The 19,205-nt window shown below is 42.4% G+C and overlaps 1 protein-coding gene across 2 annotated transcripts; it reads left to right on the top strand.

Moving 5' to 3' along the window:
* The first annotated feature begins 437 nt into the window (after positions 1–437).
* On the top strand, positions 438–11,131 carry LOC146871909 (uncharacterized). Of its 2 annotated transcripts, XM_085599791.1 has the most exons (6): positions 438–730; positions 1,700–3,340; positions 3,445–3,524; positions 5,247–5,550; positions 5,867–5,991; positions 11,001–11,131. In XM_085599791.1, the coding sequence occupies exons 1-5, from the start codon at positions 490–492 to the stop codon at positions 5,983–5,985; spliced, it is 2,385 nt and encodes a 794-aa protein (XP_085455917.1). In that variant the 5' UTR covers positions 438–489; the 3' UTR covers positions 5,986–5,991; positions 11,001–11,131. The 2 variants fall into 2 exon arrangements, with proteins under 2 accessions (XP_085455917.1, XP_085455916.1); XM_085599790.1 differs by lacking the exon at positions 11,001–11,131 and having other exon boundaries at positions 5,867–6,140.
* Positions 11,132–19,205: the final 8,074 nt, after the last annotated feature.

Genomic DNA, 19,205 nt, shown 5'->3' with positions numbered 1-19,205 from the left:
GTGAGATATCATATCTTTCTGAAGGCAAGAGAAGCTGTTTTGATAAGGGGCTAGATAGTTTAGAGTATGTGAATGTGATTTGATGCCTGATGGCATGTGTTTGGGTGTTTTAGGTGTGTGATGGCATTTGGGAGTATCATAGTGTTTGTGGATGTATGATTATGTATGTCTGGTGATATGCTTGAGTGTCTGTCAGTGTGGGTGTCTGTTGTGCAATGGGGACTACATTGTTGAGTGTGGAATGGGCTTGTCAATGTGTGCAAGAATTTCATGGTGTACACTGAAGCTCCATTCTGCTTAAGTGTCCGGTTCCATTTGTCAGTAGCTGAGGATTATTTTGATGGTACAGTGAGTTGAAAGCACCATGCACAAACTGTCCCATTCACTGCAGGTTACATCACAGTTAAATATTTACTCTTTCATTTACAGGGATATAAAAAGAATAAGGCAGCTTAGATTTTTTATTTTAATTCAGAACATTTGGAAGCCATGGTGCACATGACGAGGAAATCGAGTAAGGACTGCTATTGCTGTATATTTTACTATGTAGACCGATCAGTTGTGCTGCAAAGTCATGCGGAAGTCACATTTAATGCAACGGAGAAGACTTCAGAACTTTTATTAGGAGCCCGCTGTCACAGTGCCTTTGAAACATTTGACCTAGATGATGAAGGAACACCTACCAAGAAGAAAATGATTTATAAAGGGATCCTAGTCTTCTACAGTGAATGTAAGTGTCTTCAATATGTATGTTTCACGGTCCCCTTGTCAGTTAAGTTTGCTTTTGAATATTGCTGAAATGCATATCAATACTAATACCTAGGCTCAGTTACTGCTGAACCAGTTATGGCCATAGAATGCTATCTGGTTCGGCCTTTACACAATCTGTACATTGAAACACCAGTCTGCCCCTGATGATATCCAGTACCTTTCTTTTCGGTATCAAGTGAGAATAAATTTCACATATGCAATGCTCCCTTTTCCACTTTGGCTCTACGTTGTTTAAAACAGTCATCTCATCTTATGGTAAATCACCTTTTCCTTGGCATTGAAGATCTGCTATTAAAGGTACATCAAATGAAGTCTTTTCTCCTCATGTCCCATCATGCAGGCCTCCATGCTGCACTTTCGATCTCTATATTTCTATTCCCTTGGCTTATTCCACCGACTCCCAAAATACTAGTGGCATATATTCTACTCTGCTCACAATCTCTCGTAAGCCCATTGGCGGCTACTACTGTAGCCAGTTCTCACAACCCTACACCTATGTCCAAAAACCTCTTTCTGAGGTGTTACATGCCTGCCCACAGCTCCATAGAAAATGACTACAAATTAAATACATAATGTAATGCAATACCTTACAAATGTGTGACCTGATTTACACATTGGTGGATGAGTACTCCATCCCAAACATTATGAATTACCCATCCACCTTATTACAAATGCATTGGGATGTGATGCACTTGCAATAAGGTAGAGAGGATCTGTCATGTACACTCCATTGAAGATCAGAATACCATGGAGCAGCAACAGACTAATTGAGGGTCCATAGTAATTGTTCATTTTACACTGGGTACTCTAATCTCACCAGTTTCAGTGACAAGTAAATTTACACAATAGGTCATACAAATAAGTACTGTATCGCAAGTCGTTTGCAAATAGGAACATTTTGAAAATGAATTCTTTTTTTATGTTACAGTCAAAAAACAATGTGCAGCTGTAAAAAAGACTATGGATGTGTTTATTAAAAAAAACAGTATGACTTTAGCACAGGATTTGGACAAGGAATTGGTACATATGGGTAACATTGAGACAAAAAAACTGTCTTCAAAGAAAAAAGATCGAGCTGCCAGTCCATTAAAAGAGATGGGTAACATTGAGACAAAAAAACTGTCTTCTAAGAAAAAAGATCGAGCTGCCAGTCCATTAAAAGAGATGGGTAACATTGAGACAAAAAAACTGTCTTCTAAGAAAAAAGATCGAGCTGCCAGTCCATTAAAAGAGCTTAAAGAAAATATGCCAGTTGTAGGAAGTCAGAAACGCAAAAATGATTTCAATGCTTTACAAATGAATAAATCAAAGATGGATAAATGCGAAATCGAAAATTCAAAACCTGCAACCAAAATGAAAAAGCAGCAATTCGCCAGAAGCATTAAGCAGCAACAGAAGGATGGCATTAAAAAGAAAAATGTTGTTGTGACATTATTAAAGAAAAATACAACCAAAAAAACGAATTCAAAATGTGTAGATCCAACAATGCAAAGAATGTGTGAGCAATTTTCTGGATATAACTTTCAATTACAACAGAGTGATGTTTTACATACTTCTGTGACAACGAACTACACTGATCCGCCACCAAAAACTCCAAACCAGACTAGAAATTCTATCTCAGAAAGCATTAACACTGGTCAAACTATTGCCCCATCAACCAGCACTGCACCTTCAGGAACACTACACTGTAGCCCTGTAACAACAAATCTGAATCATAGGCAACTAGCAGAGTGCAATAGCTTTACTTCTGTTCCACGAGCAGGCCATACGCTTTCATTCAACCATTTGACCGCTAATGGAAAACCCAAACAACATCAAGTTTTGAGCAACCCAGGCCTACAAAAGTCAACTATAGAAAGACCGGATTACAGTAGACAGGGAGTTGGGAAACACAAAGATACAACTACTTCTGCTCTAGCGTCTAACAGTCTTTCTTTCATTCAACAAACCGTCCATCAGTCAGGAAGTATACATGGTTCTGCGAGGGACTCACTCAATATTGATAATCAATGTGCAGAATTAAATCAGACAGAATTACATTGCACCATGTCGTCGCCTACAATACTGTCGCACAACAATTATTTATTGAATGCCTCGGAAGCTATGACATCTGTCTCCCCTTCAAGATATGTGCCAAGAGTCCATGACGAAACAACACAATATAGTGGATCAGAACCCATGATTCATAGCCAAAAAGATTGGCCCCAAGTTAATTCACATCCACTCCAACCATCACAAAGTAATACATCCTATCAATCATCTGTGCATCCAGAGAACCAACTTCAATCCTCTGTGCTGGCACAACAAATACATTCTGAATACAGGCCACAGCAAATGCAAGAATCGCTAATTGCAACCATCAATAAATCCATTAACATAGCCAATGGTGAAGAAGATCAGATATGGGAGAATCTCGGCAATTGTCAATCTAATGAAGATGATTTTGACAACGATAATGAACTGTCTGACCACAGTGAGGCAAGACCTAACGTGTACAATAAAAAAGATCACAGAGAAACCAATAGAACAAATGTGCAAACACATATAAATCGTGCTAATGTGATAGCTGGTAAGTTTAAAGTCTTCTTTTGTATATGCCAACTTAAACTATCAAATGATTCATGAAATAAAACCAATATACATTTAAATGTACATATATTTGCTTTTTTGCAGCACTTGGGATTGACCTAAAAGATCTCCCAGTGGTGACAAAGGCTATAAGAGGTCTCCTGAATATCCTTTCAGAAACTAATGTAAGTTTGTTCTTTGATAATTGTTCAGTTATTTGTATTGTATGCTTCCAGTTGCTGTTGTGAATTTAAAATTATATACGCCAAATTTTTAAAGTCACGTGCAGTGAATTCTCCACTTTGTTGTCCCTGCGCACTTATAACATTTTACCCCCATTTCATTCCACCACCCATTACCACATTTTTTATCCTCCTGGATAGCTTATGCAGATTTATATGCAGAAGCAAACTGTGTAGTATTTTTATTTTATATTGGCATGTTCACTCCATTGAAGATCAGAATACCATGGAGCAGCAACAGACTAAAAACACTATAGCTAGCCCATGGTGTATGATGTCACCTGAAACTCAGTGTAAATTGTTCCTATATTGCCATTCTATCACCCCTGATATATGTATAAGTTCATATTCACCCATACAAAAAACTTGATATCAGTTTCATAACATTAATATGTACATGGTGGTGTTGCATATCTCTCTATCTTTACCTCTCTAAGGGACAGATGTACGACCATAGCATTTAGCGACTCGCAAGTTGCGCACAATTGCGAGTCGCACTTTGCGAGTCACTAAATACTATATATAACAGTGTCGGAGACACTGTTTGTGATTCCCAATGGGTTTGCAAATTGCATGCCTCATCAATATTCAAGAGGCACTCGCAATTTGCGACACCATTGGGAATGGCTGGATCTCCCAGCTATGGTGGCCTGCTGGGCTCCGCAAACCTCCATTTCTGAGACTGCTTTTAAATGAAGTAGTTTAAAAAATAAAAAAAATGCAGCCGCGGATGCATTATAAAAAAATGAAACTTTTTTTTAACATTTTTTTTAATGGGAGGTAGTGTTGAGATTCCTATGGGTGTGGCACCAGCGCTCGGATGATGCTCAAACTGTTATCAACGCATATTGTGGTTGCAAAACATTCTTACATAGGCCTTTGACTCGCTATTAGGAAGGGACGCCCTTGGAACGTGTCTTTCTAATAGCAACTCGCAATTCCTATTTAGCGAGTCACAAAACAAATGCGACTCGCTAAATCGGGATTGTTACACTGTCCTATTACATTTTGCATGTGCAAACGGGTCACAAACCAGTTTGCGCATGCAAAATAGGGTCGTACTCTGGCCCTCTTTCGCGCTCGCTCTCTTTCGCGCTCTCTCTCTTTCGCGCTCTCTCTCTTTCGCGCTCTCTCTCGCGCTCTCTCTCGCGCTCTCTCTCGCGCTCTCCCTCTTTCGCGCTCTCCCTCTCGCGCTCTCTCTTTCGCGCTCTCTCTCTTTCGTGCTCTCTCTCTCTCGCGCTCTCTCTCTTTCGCGCTCTCTCTCTCTCTTTCGCGCTCTCTCTCTCTCTTTCGCTCTCTCTCTTTCGCGCTCACTCTCTTTCGCGCTCACTCTCTTTCGCGCTCACTCTCTTTCGCGCTCGCTCACTCTCTTTCGCACTCACTCTCTTTCGCGCTCTCTCTCTCTTTCGCGCGCTCTCTCTCTCTTTCGCGCTCTCTTTCACGCTCTCTCTCTCTTTCGCGCGCGCGCTCTCTCTCTCGCGTTCTCTCTCTCTCTTTCGCGCGCTCTCTCTTTCGCTCTTACGAGAGTTTTTTGAAATGTTACTTGGGGCATTAAACAAGAGTTGTTGCACTCTACTGAGAAGACTCATGTTAATGTTAATTTCATATGAAGGCTAATTTCATGTGTTTGTATCTCTAATATCCATCTCCATTCTTTCAATGCAGGAAGAAACGACCTCCGCTTCAGAGATGGGGAGTGCATTTTTAGAATACAGGCAAGGGGGACTTATACAACTCATTAAGGACCCCAAAAATCCTCTTCGATACAACGATATCTTGGTAGATGCTGGCCAACTTTATAGTTTAATTGCAAGAGCACCAACTTCAAGTGATCCTGGAGCATTTGTGCTAAATCGCGTCATATCTATGGTATTCAACGATCAGGAATTGGCTAACAGCAAAGGAACTGGTCAAAGAAAGCATTCGAAGGATAGAGGCTTGAATGAAGAGAAAGTTTCTGCTTGCAGAGGTATGTTTGGATGTATTGTGTATATATATATTGAACTAGTTAACCTTAGTGTATTCCTTCTTTTTTATCCATTGAAAGTGTTTAAAGGATACTTGCCAATAGCAAAGTCCTGTGTGTACTCTACAAGAACCACCACCACTGAGGGGGATTGAGGGGAAATCAAAGGTAGTATTTTGAGTCAGTGGGTTGCAGGTGGTAAATGGAACTGTGAGGACACTGACTGAAGGATATGCTCATGACAGAAATCAATTGACCTGACTGTTCCCACCTATTAATGTATATTTTTAATGTATCCACTTTTATATTTATTCTACAGAATTTGTTTGGGCGCTTTGCAAGGAGCACCACTGGAAAGTCCCAAATAGTGACCAGCGTATCTTTAACAACAAGTGCACTAATGCAAGACGGAAATTTTCACCACATCAAACTTTATAAGCTTTGGTAATATTTGTCACATTTCTCTAAATCTAGACTGATAATTTGATAGACAATAACTTTATTCAAATGTGATGGAGACACTTTTACCACTGATGTGCTTATAAACTTTAATTCATATAGCAATATATCTAAAAGTGAAAATGCCAAGAGACGGACCGGTTATATTTGTCACTTTTTAAAAACCTGTTCTGATAATTTGGTAGACTATAACTCCATTCAAACATCTGATGTAGACATTTTTACTAATAATGTGGTTTACAATCTGCAAGTTTCTTCTGTCAATAAAAAGTCATCTCACAGGTCACCTGCATCTCCTTCAGAGCATAAGTTAATGGCATAAAAGCCTTGTACAATGTGTTTAGCAAATTGTTTTTCTAAATTATACCATTAATAGAGTATGGGGGAAAATAAACACAGGCGTTAGAACAGTTAAGCTTTTATCTGGCGACTAATTCAATTTTGTACAATTGTTCTTTTGGATAATATGAAAACAAACAAATGTTCCATACACATCATAAAATGTTTGCTGATTGTATAACTGATGAGTTTTTAGTCCGCTTATAATCATTGACTCAAAACATGTAACAAATAAAATTTAGTTTGAAAGGCACATAAGGCATCGTTAAGAGCCCTGTGCAAGCTATCAAATCAATCACATTACTATAAATTAATCGGAGTGAATGTAACTAGTCTTCAATTAACATTCACTTTAAATTCTGCTAGTCTTACTTGAGTCTTCACAATCATTGCCGTTAGTATTCAGATACTGCTCACAAAGAATACCATTAGTCTTCAGATATTGCTCACAAAGAATACCACTAGTCTTCAAACAGTGGTCACTATCAATGCGACTAGTCTTCATTTTGCTCTTGGAATAGCAGAAGAGCTGCAAATAAACCCTAATGGAATACTACTAAGCTTCAAATACTATTCTTCTAGAATACTACTAGTCTTCTTTTAGCAATCAATTGAAGTGTTCATCATGTATTTGAAGGGTAGTTGAGTAGAACTAGTATTCCCTCATTTGCATATTTCGGCTTGTGGGCATACTACTTAGTCTTCATGCATACTAAAAGAATACTACATTTTAATAGTAAATGAATACCACTGTAAATACTGAAATCACACTAAATGAAGAGCTTCCATTTTGGTGAGGGCTAGGCTCTGGAAAAATACTTTCCTCCATGTCGTGATCTGACCTATGATAGGGGCCATTACCGCCCTGCCACAAACTCCCACCCAGCTGGTCTATGCCAGATACCCAATCATCCTGTTCCTCACTGGACTCACCACTTGTCTCCACCACCTGCGCCACAAAATCCACACCTTCCTCCCCTACACCCAAACCTTCACTCCTCACCTGCTGTAACCTTTTTCCCTTGCTACCAGTACCCCCACCAGGCTTCTGCCTATTCTTGTTCTGCACTGGCCGCAAACTGCCCGCAACCTCTTCTTGGCCCCTGTCACTCTCTGAGTCTGACGAATAATCCACCAACGGAAAACCTTGTTCCCCTTTAGAGTGTAAAATCATACCCAGAGGTTCTGCCTCATCACGAACCTGTTGGTCCTCCGTTCCCACCTTCTCAACGCTACCTTGTTGCTCCCAGCTGGGGAGGCATGGTGCAGCACCCCTCCCCCAACCCCTCCTGCCCCTCACTCTACTTCTTCTGGAAATGAGCCCCCTAAAAATTGCCACTGGGACCCCCTCATGCTAACCACCTGCCCTACTGTGGTACCATGTAAAACTCCCTGAGGCAGTGCTATCACCGGGCGCTGTGCAAGGCGTTTTTCCATACCTCTGTCCGCAATGCCGTGTGCACCTCCTCTCCTGAGGCGCGTGGCTCTCCGTGTTCTACTAGCCTGCTGAGGCAAACAGGCTGCTATTGCCCTTTGCACTCCGCTTGCCGCATGACGCCGCATAGACCTTCCCCTGGGCGCAGACGCAGCCTTCACCTCCTCTGACAGCAGGTCTTCTCTCCCCGCCTTCCTCAGGACTTCCAATGCTGCCCTCACTGTCTCGTCGTCCTCCATGTCTCTCCTGCTCCTCCCCGTCGATTCCGAGCCTTTTGCAACGGAGAAAACTGTTTCTACAGTGCTGCCTTCGTTTTTTACTTCAATTCTTAATTTCCCCCACGCTCGCGCTTCCCTACTCAAAACGCGCACCTGACTCAAACTATCTACGCGCGCGCGCGCCCCTCGCTAACGTCCCTACGTGGCCCGTTCCATTCGGACGAACAGCCCCAGGGGGAGACTATTTCTCCGCTCCCCCTGGGGCCCCATTATGATGAGGTTGTAGAAACAAACAAGGGACTGTATTTTGGGTCTTGCGAGGGTGCTGGCAGAGAGGAAATATCCCAAGCATTAGGACTGAGATGAATTAACTCTTGATGTGAAGTAATAAAGATTACCAGTAAATAACGGTTTAATTTCCTGCCGTTGTGTGCATACATCTGCCCAAACTAAAATGGCTGCTCACCCTCGAGGTAATTAGGCTGTAAAAAACGCATACATCACTGTTCTTACTCTGTAACCAACTGTCTCTGGTGCCATGCGCTGAATGTGCTTGCACAACAATAACTATCAATTAATTGCCTGAGACAACAGAGGCCGCGCTGTCTCTCGTAAAAGCTGTGAGTGCGAGATTTGCAGCTGACGCCCATGCGGCACCAGCACCGGAGGGCTGCTGCTCGTGCAAGTTACTGGTATCCCTGAAACCAAAGTAGCTACGAACAGACCAAAATGTTCCCACGTCCCTCCGGATTCACTCCAATAATAAGTGACCTAACAGCAGCCAATAAATACACACTCTAATTAAACTAATTGTTAGAATCCACTTTCTTCCTTAATAAACAAAACAAAAATTCTCATGTAAAAAACGCACAGACACAGAAATTAACTTTTTGCAATCATTCTTAAACACTACCTGGTGCTTAAATGTTAATGCTTCGATAAATTGGAATTGTGAACGGCAATGTTTAGCTCATGTTTAAGGAAACTATGTATAATGCAGCCTATCTACCCTTAACAACAAAAAGAAATCCAACCAAATTACTCATCTAACTAAAGAACAACAGTACAAATGAAAAGCAGTGCTTATCTTCAGGGAAGCAGTGTAACAAAGAGGATTCTATATTGTCAGAAATGTATGGGGTATGCAGTGTACTGCTGGCGTTCTAAGTTCTGTTTAGATTGTTATATACTGATATGTTTTGCAGAGAGGAGTGGCACTAAAAGAGAATAAGCATAATGGCAGCCTCCAGACTTATAAATTCCAATTGCAAGACTTGGCTCCTTGAACCTTACATGGCATTCCACCGCAAGGCCAAGGTTGCTTGAGATGCCTATCTTACATGGCAACCTAATGCAACCTATGGTTTATTGAGAAAGTATGCTTTTTTCTCGCCTAGAGAGCGCATGCGCTGTGTGTTTGAGACATTTTGTTTCCAGTCAGCGGGCTAACAGCCTACTACCCATTGCTTTTCATTTATTATGTTCGTTGTCACTTTTAAATGCTTGCTTTTAGGTGGGCAGACCGTGCTAGAGTGCCCTCCTTTTCGTCCTTTGAACCCTCCTTTGAACCATAACCAATTACTTGTGCCCTTCCACTGCTTTGCTTGTGGGAGTTACTTTTTTCTTTTGTTTCTGCAACTGTTACAGAGTGCGGCTTGGCAGCATTTCTTTACACAGGCAGCGTATGGTAACCCGGGCTGGGAAGGCGAAGCTGGACCCGATGGGGGTCCGGGTCAAACATCGCCCGGAGGCGGGAAGCCTGCCCCATTTGCATAATTAACGGCTAGGAAAGGGGCGACCAGGACTGGTCCCCCTAGGGCGAACAGGGGCCCCCCAATCAGGGGCGAAGGTAGGGCAAGGAGGGGATAAAGGGGGCAAGCGGGCCAGAAGGAATCACAACCACCCCCGACTCGCAAAGGAGAGAGAAGAATCCCACCCACCCACACCAAAAGAAAACGGGCGTCGCAGCAACAAGGGTAGAGGTGAAGTGGAACAAACACAAGTAAGGTAGTAAAAAGAGAGAACTTACGGAAAAGGTAGATGGAAGGCTCTCACAGTGTCCTTGGGATGCCGCACGGCAGGGGCACTGAGGGAGCAAAGGGGCGGCATGCCACCATAGAAAGAGTAGATGTGATGCTCCCGCAGGACCCTTGGGATGCATCACGTCAGGGGTACCGAGGGAGAAAGATGAAAGGACTCAGCCTCAGGAAAAATAGAGTAGATGCTCAAGTAAGGTCCTTGGGATGCCACATGGCAGGGACCCCTGGGAGCAGGGAGGGCCCACGGAAGGGTACAGGGTGAGCGGGATGGCACTTGCAGCCCAGGCAGGTCCAGACAGACACCCTCCAAGTCGGTAGCAAGTTGAAGCCTAGAACCGCAAATCAGAGGCCCAAACAGGGGGTCCCTTCCCTCCCAGAAAATTGAGGAGGCTGGGTCCATACTGAGAGCAAAAACAAGGGGAAAGACCAGTAAATATAAATGTGTAGTATGGACATTAAATGAACAGTTGATATGACCATGAACATTGCAAATGTAGAAACATGTGATGTTGACTAAACTGCGACCTTTTAAGGCACCAAAAGCATGTTGTAAGTGGTGATTCAAGGTTTAACAGGAACGCAGTTTGGTTGGAAGCGGGCAGGAAAGTGGGGGGGGGGGGTGACTTGCCACCTGGAGCGGATTATGGTTTTGTTTTCTATCATTCGGCATTATAATTGCTTACCTTTATTCTGGTGTTTCCTTCTGCACTTCGATCATGTTGGCATTTGTTTTTTCTAAATTAGAAATAGAGGCTCTTTGCTACAAGGATGGGCTGTTTTTCAGCGGGAGTCCACAGCTCAGGCTTTTCAGGAATGTTTGGATGAAGACTACTTTCGCTGAAGGGAAAGGCTGGGATTGCATTTGTCATCTCTAAATCAACATTGAAGTGATTGTAAAATTGAGATTTGTTTTTCATACAAAGACACAACACAAACTAAGGTTTTTTTTTTCTCTTTTTAAAGGTACAGGGAGACTAGGTGATTTTTCCAGAATCACAGGAAGTTGACCCAACAGTGAGACTCAAACCTGATTCCCCAGTTCCAAATTCGGCAGCTCTGCCCATTTGCCACATCCACTGCCATTTATTCCATGCAGATGTATGCCAAACTAGCCAGTCATGGCAACTTTAGTGTATCCGATATTCATTGAATATGGTCAGGGCAATCCTATGCACTGACACTGTAACCTAGGAAAGATATTGCAGGCAGATGTACAGTGAGATATGACAGCTGGTCTTGGGTGTTCTTTATATTATGTATTCCACAGAATGCCAGGCATGTCTTGAGTAATTATTATTGCAGACTGAACAGTAGAATGAAAGGTGTGTTGTTATTTATTCTACGCAATTATAAAAAATGACATATATAGTTGGAAAGTGGTTTTTAGTCCATGCAGTGATACAGACATTAATCCACTCCACTGTGACTCACTGTTATCCACTCCACTCCACTGTACCCCACTGTAATTTAGTCCACTGCAATCCAGTCCAATGTAATCCACTTTAAACCACTCCACTTTATTGCAATCCACTGTACAGTAATCCTATCCACTCCACTGTAATTTACTCCAAGCCACTGTAATTCTCTCCAATCCACTGCAGCCACTGTAATCCATTGTAATCAACTCCAATCCACTATAATCACATGTACTCCACTCCATTCCACACTAACCCAGTGTAATACATTCCACTGTACTCCACTTCAATCCACTGCAGTACACTGTAATCCACTTGTCAGTAACCGGTCCTAGGATGCTTGTTTCCAGTCCAGGGAGGACCTGGCTTGGCAGTTCGGGCTGGACTGTTCCCATGAGGCACAGGGTCAAGACTGATTTGCATATGGCTGGGTTCAAACTGGAACGGCATGGTGAGCAAAACAACAATGGATTTAGGCCCAGATCTCTGTACTGGGGTGAATGTATGACATTGTTCTGCATTCTGTCCATCAATTGTTGTTTTTGCAATTATCCACTTGTCAGTAATCCACTCCATGTTATTCAAATATAATCCACTCCAGTATAACTCACTAAAATCTAATCCTCTGTAATCTACTCCAATAATCTACTCAAATGTAATCCACTCAAATGCAATTCACAGTAAACCACCATACTGTAATCCACTGAACTCCATTATAACCCACTCCAGCCCACTGTAATCCTTTCCATTCCACTGTAATTCACTGTAATCTACTGCAATCCACTCCAAACCACTCCACTCTAACCCACTGTAATCCACTCCAATCCATTGTAATCGGCTTTACTTTCATTACACTGTATTCCACTCCACTGGACTCCCCTCCGTTGTAATCCCCTGTAATCTACTCCACTCCTCTGTAATACCCTCCAGTCAACTCCACTAACCCACTGCAGTCCACTCCACTGTAATCAACTTCACTGTAATCCAATCCACTTCACTGTAATCCACCCATTTCACTGCCCTGTGATCCACTCCAGCCCAATGTAATATGCTCCACTCCGTTCCACTCCACTGTTATCCACTCCACTCCTCTGTAACCAATTCCACTGTAATTCATTCCACTCTAATCCACTCCACTCAATATCCACTGCAATCTAAATCCACTGAACTCCACTCTAATCCATTGTACTCCACTCTAATCCACTGCTCTCTAATCAGCACTACACAACATATGAGATTAACTTGATGTAGGAAAGGGCAGCTGAAAGTGAAAAATAACTTTTTGTTAACTGTACACATATACATCGGCATAGAAAGTTACACCCCTTTTACTTGTGAATAAACTTGGTTTGTGCAATGTGTGCTGTATTCGCAAGAACTCTGTGAGCAGTGAGATGTGGAATAGACCCTTAGACCAAAAATAAAATACCAACATTTTGTACACTGATTAATCAAAACAGAGGCAAAATGCTGGGCTGGTATTTATATGGGTGTACACATGTCAGTGAGTTTAGCACTAAAACCTGCATTCAAGAAGTCAGGTATTTTTTGATATACCTTCTTTCAGAGGGATTTGGAAGGCAAAGGAAGAAGGCTTACTTTTGATGGTCATTCCAAACTTAAGGCCTCATTATGATGGCCGAAGGACCACCACTGACAGGCTGTCGGTGGCGGTCTTTCGGCTATCGGAAGGCCATTCCCCGCCCACCACATTAGGATGGCAGGAGGTTCTGTGATGCTACTGTGATGCTGTGATGAAACTCCAACCACCATGCATCCAACAGGCTCCTTGAGCCCACCAGTGCAGCGGAGGGCCTCCCAATACCGAAAATGGTGGCGGTGCCTACCAGGCACCACCGTAGGGATGAGGATGCTCCCTCCCCGCCAGCCTTTCCATGGCGATTCACCCGCCATGAAAAGGCTGCCGGGGATGGACATTGGAGGCCCGTAGCAGACCCCCTTCAACCCTGACTCTCTTCTTTGGGTGCGGGGGCACAGGTATTTCCCTATATATCCCTATACAAAGTGACAGGCACCGCATGGTGCCTGTCAGGTAGTGCAGGGATATGTTAGACATCCCTGTTTTCCATTGCGGAGGTTGCTGCATCCAGCAGCACCCGCCACAATGGAAAAGGTGGCCAATGTGACCGCCATGGTGGCGGTTGCATCATAATTTGGCCAGTGAGACCGCCGCCTTGTAGGTGGGTGGTTCGACATATGATACAATGGCATCGTAATGACTCCCTAAGTTTGCGACTCCTCTGCATCATTGGCGCCACTGACTCAACACAAGATGTGCCCATGAATGAAGACACAATGCTTTGTTGAGTCTCACCTTGGTCATGCTATGTAGCATTATGTATATATTATCCAGTAAAACAAAAAATAGTATGCATTAAAACTAACACTATGGAAAGAATCTATTAATACAAAGTTGATTGAAGACATAATTGGAAAAATGTGTATTATTTGCCAAATGATATTGCTCATTTGAGTTCATCAGCTTCATCTGAACTTCTGCCATTACAAAAATGGGGTTTCCCAAGTATGGTCAAGGACCTGGGTTCAATATGATACAAAAAACAGTGGTCCTCGACCTAGATTTTCAACCGATATATATCTATTCTAAATCTATCATTCAAAAACAGTTTTCTGAGCATGCATCATGTTTTAGCTCACAGTATTGAACACAGTAATTTGTAACTGAAATAGTGCAAACAAACAGACTTTACTTCACCAAGAATGTATTCAATGTCATAAGGTGAACAGTATATTATTTACTGTATCAAGTAGGAAGAGTTTTGGAAAGGTTGCTCCAAGGGAACGTGCAAAATAAGAAAAGGGTGCTCTGGTCTGTTTTGAATTGCTTATGATTATAATTGTTTTTGCGGGATCATTGCCTTGTCACTATTATCACAGCAAACTATTTAAACAATATAGGATGTCTGACAAGAAACACTGTCTTATAGTGAGGATTATATAGACAGGCTGCTACAAGCTCAGTGTGGCGTTGGTTTCTCAGGAGTAACCACCACTAACATTGATCTTACTTTAAGTGAAAAAATATCCAAACTAGAACGCTTGGAGAAGAAGCTAATTAGAACGAGACTTCATGGGCAAACTCTGGCCAAATATCAACAATCCAATGTAATCCCAGTAGGGCTCCAAGTTAGAAATGAACCTGCTATCTTTTTAGATAATCCAAAATTCAAGGAGAACTTTAGTTTCGTCTCCAATAATTGTTCCAGACACTGGATGGTACTTGGGATTGAGACTGCAGGGTTAGTTCTAACCCCCCGCTTTTTGTAAATATTTCCCACAGCTCCAGCACTGATTGCACAAAAATGAACAAGTGGGAAACGCTCCTATCAATCATGTGGCCCCAATCACGGGTAAGAGCATTGCCTCATCGATATCTATGACACTCGTGCACGATATGGGGCGCCTATTTTAATTAGTTATTCTATTGACAGATGAAGACGCCCACTATGATTTAATGATTATTGAGGAACCCACGCTCCGCTAGTACTCTGCGGGTAAGCAAATGTATCCGTTTAGCTTAATTTACCTCAAACTATCTAGTGCAATACCCGGACTCCCTTCTCCTTCTGTAGGTTGTGATATGACCAACCCAACCCTACAAGGTTGCCCACACAGTTCTGAAGAAGACCCGCAAGGCCGAGGTCTTAAACCACCCTCGTAGCCCCAAGTCAGGTCGAAACGTCGACGCCCACATAATTAACGTGGATCATGAGCCCCAAATTTCACATGCCGCACAAAGATATATTCTGTGTACTTGTGAATTGTATATAAAAGAATCTTGATTGATTGATTTTTTTCATGTGGCTAGGCCAGAGGAGACTGAGAACTGTTAATCAGTCTAACAACTAAATGTATTTAAGCATTTCTCCTTCACCTTTGGAAATTCCTTTTTCACCTCTTACTCACCAGAGCACCTTTTTCTTATTTTGCACGTTCCCTTGGCGCAACCTTTCCAAAACTCTTCCTACTTGATACAGCAAATAATATACTGTTCACCTTATGACATTGAATAAATTCTTGGTGAAGTAAAGTCTGTTTGTGTGCACTATTTCAGTTACAAATTACTGTATTCAATACTGTGAGCTAAAACATGATGCATGAAAACTGTTTTTGAATAATAGATTTAGAATAGATATATATCGGTTGAAAATCTAGGTCCAGGACAACTGTTTTTTGTATCATTTGAATTTCGAGCTAGTATTATTTTGTCAAACTCAGTACGTGTCTTTTATGTTAATCACAGATGGAATTTAAATTCAAATAAGTACTTTTATTAAGCTACATATTATGACAAAGCGAAAACATAATTGCAATATTTACACTTGCACAGCGCCTTTGGGTGTAAGTGTTCACTTCTTTTAATGGTTTTCTAAAATATTTATAACCTAAACTTAATTGTACTTAATGCTATCTGGAAATTAATCCTTAATTGCATCCTTATTGCTTTGCAAAGGTACACTTCTTATTAAACAATCTCATTGGAAATTTAAATTTAGTTAATATTTAATGAGCCATTCAGTGGGTGAATGGATTGAACTTCTTCTTTCAACACAGGACTGAATAACATTCCTTATTTTACTTTAAACAATAGATATTGCGTGGAAATGTGTTGCTTTACTAGACGATTTCTCCTTCCTCCCTCCTCATTGCCCCTCTTTTCTTCCTTATTCATGAAAGCTTCCGGGTAGCAACCAAGATTGGCTCCTGCCAGGAGCAATGTGACCCGGGGAAATCATGACTACAGCTCAGAACCTCCTGGTTTCTTGCTCCTCATAAAGGTCACAGGATAGAGAAGTGGGTACAGCCACAGTGCAACTTCTAATCTACGAGGAGCTGCACGTGTACATCCCATTAGGACAGCTTCTTACCTTCATGGCGGGCAAAGACTCCATGGAAGGACACTCACTTTCCCTGCTCTAGGAGCTTCTTCTTAGTAAGGATTCCTAAAGTGCTTCTGTACCTGTGGGGACACACATTCGTCTTGTCCTTCTCTTAACTTTTAGTTCCTTGAAGTAGGCCAGGCTGCACAGAGTGAGTATCTTTCTTCGGTCGCTGTGCAGTGGCAGTAGACATAGCAAGCGGGCATCTTCCCCACCAAACACCAGGAATCCAGTTTGAGATGAAAACTGTAGTTTATTCCAACAACAGACCCACAACCCTTGAAGCATCTAGCAGGCTTGCAACTCTCAGGCAACTTCAGTTACCCCAGAATTCCAGAATCCACCATCAACTCCAAAGAATACAGAAATAGGCATTTGGATAAAAGAGAATGCACATCAGTACTATAAGTGATGCAGAAAGATGTAACAATAAAAAAGGCTCATCACCCACAGATCAGCAGGAGGACTGGGCCTGCCCTCTGTGGAGCATTATTGTCTAGCCTTACACTTGGCACAAATGGCGTACATGCAGACTTGAGTCCACGAACCCCTGTAATGAGTTGCGATCAATCACAGACTCCAAGAGTCCTCGTTGGGATTATAGGCCCTCTATCTACCTGGCCCCGCCGCCAGATCCCCCCTACCCAATGCTGAAAGCCAGGTACGCCACCTGGACACGGGCTCACAAGCTCTTTTCAGTTGATGTGCATCTCCATGACAAGGTTCCCATCTAGAACAATACTGGTATTCAAATGGGGGACCATGCTTGACTGGGGCCCCTGGCACAGAGCTGGGATTCTAACCCTCACACACCTGATTTGTGGTAGCAAACTCAAGTCCTTTGAGATGCTACAAGGCAAATGTGGCCTGCTGCATACTCAACTATGCAACCCATAATTACTTCATTGTCTTGCTGAGCAAACTGGGTCTCTAACCCTGGACCATTCCCTGTTCTCCTGTGCTCTCTTACCTTAACAATTGGTGTCAGTTTAAAGGTGTGACGTCCAGGTTCTACAATCTTCTAATTCGCCACCTCTATTCCAAGCTGCAATTTGCTAGCCTCAGGATGACCTGGCAGTCTCGCTTGCAGGTGGAATATGATGAAGAGGACTGGGTAGAACTCATGGAAGTCCTGGAGCAGGTAGTCCAGGAAGCACGGACAAAGTTCTGTCTATTTAAGATTCTTCAGGGCTGACACTGGACCCCGGCATGGCTTCAGGTTGCAGGGTTGCTCCCTCACTCTGCCTGCTGGTGATCACACACCCTGTGATATAGTTCATATACTACTGGATTGTTCTGTCATTCATCCTTTCTGGACAGCAGTGGGTCTACGCTCTGGTAATCCATGGATTTGCCATCACCACTTCTGGACCCCTTCATTCTCCTCCAGGACTTATCGGATCTTTTCGAGCTGATCGTCACTGCCCTTGCAACTGCCATGATCTGAGTTCTACGGCATTGGCTTTCTCCACAACTGCAGTTGCATGAGGAATGACTTGCAGAAATGTACAAAACAGCATTGTATGAAACGGTCATTTACAATGGACAAAGTAGATATTTTACTTCCACATGGTCCTCTTTCTGCTGGATGCCCCCCCCCAATTCACCATGACTCTTGATTCTGTCTCGTCATTGCCACTGCACCCCTCTGCCCTTCCACCCCCCACTCCCAGCATTACTAAACTTGAGCTTCGCCTGAGTGATCCATTTCCCTGCCCTCTCTACCTTGCTTTGTATATTAGTTTTGTCTTCCCTCCCTTCTTTTTCCTCCCTTCCTTTAGCCTTTCTTTTCTTCTCTCCAACTATACCTTATTTGCTCACTCCTTTCCATCATTTTTGTTCCTTTCTTATATTTTAGTAACGTTTGGTATTGGTACATGTATCACAAATAGCATTTGTATCTTACTATGGATTTATGCTGGACTTGCATGTCATTGAATTTGCTGAAACTTATTTTTGATACTTAATTTATGCCAATAAAATAATTGATGAAAAAACACAATACCATAAATAATGTGAAGAAAGATAATAGAAATAAGTATATGCCAATTAAAAAAAGACAACCTATTGCTTACTACCTGCTGAACATTCTCTCTAAATACTGTGGTCAATGTCAATTTGAATCGGCAAAAACTGGAACAGGCAAGTAACTTCAAGTGTACTTTCTTACACATAATAGTTGAATCTCCACGAGCCATGACTTTGCTTTCCTGACCCAATAATTGCTAGTGACTTAACAAAAAGACACACACACAACACTGACAGCATCATAGAAGTGAGATGGGAAACATTCCTGTAGACAAAGAACACTACAGGAAACATGACAAACACTCTTCTTTGCCAGACTTTCCCATTTATGAATACAATTAATGCAGCAGCTGTCTTATGAAGGGTACTAAAGCAGGAAGCCAGCAATCTGAACATAAGTTCATGGATATATTGGCATGATGAAACAGCTGGCTTCATCTTCATTTGGAAGAGAAGGAGGGTTGTTGTAGATTAAACCACTGTTTGTAAGCTAGCCCACGGTGATAGACAACACAGCCAGCAAAAGTCCTCTATTCAGTCTTATACTGCACTGAACACCAATAGTCTGCAGGCCAGAAGAAGCAATACTTTTACTCAGTATTCATAAGAAAAAGTGGAGGTAACATCCTGATAACTATGTACACCGGCAAGTGCTGCCATTGAACCTGTTCTCTGCCCATGGTGGGTGCCAGTTTGTAATCCTTCACCCATGCCTATATTCACCAGGGCGGCAAGCTTGTGCGCTGCCATGGTACGACCATAGGATAGTAAAGCATGACCTACGCGACACCAGATTTTGCCAT

This window comes from Triturus cristatus, chromosome 1_1, assembly GCF_964204655.1.
Source record: "Triturus cristatus chromosome 1_1, aTriCri1.1, whole genome shotgun sequence".
Lineage (NCBI taxonomy): Eukaryota > Metazoa > Chordata > Amphibia > Caudata > Salamandridae > Triturus > Triturus cristatus.
Note: the sequence above shows the minus strand (reverse complement) of the source record. Positions and strands in the feature narration are given on the sequence as shown.

What these genes read in the sequence shown, in the direction of transcription:
- LOC146871909 (XM_085599791.1), top strand. Translation starts at nt 490, where the DNA reads ATGGTGCACATGACGAGGAAATCGAGTAAGGACTGCTATTGCTGTATA. An exon ending in ATATCCTTTCAGAAACTAAT is followed by an intron (nt 3,525 to 5,246) that starts GTAAGTTTGTTC and finishes CTTTCAATGCAG; the next exon opens with GAAGAAACGACCTCCGCTTC. An exon ending in GAAAGTTTCTGCTTGCAGAG is followed by an intron (nt 5,551 to 5,866) that starts GTATGTTTGGAT and finishes TTTATTCTACAG; the next exon opens with AATTTGTTTGGGCGCTTTGC.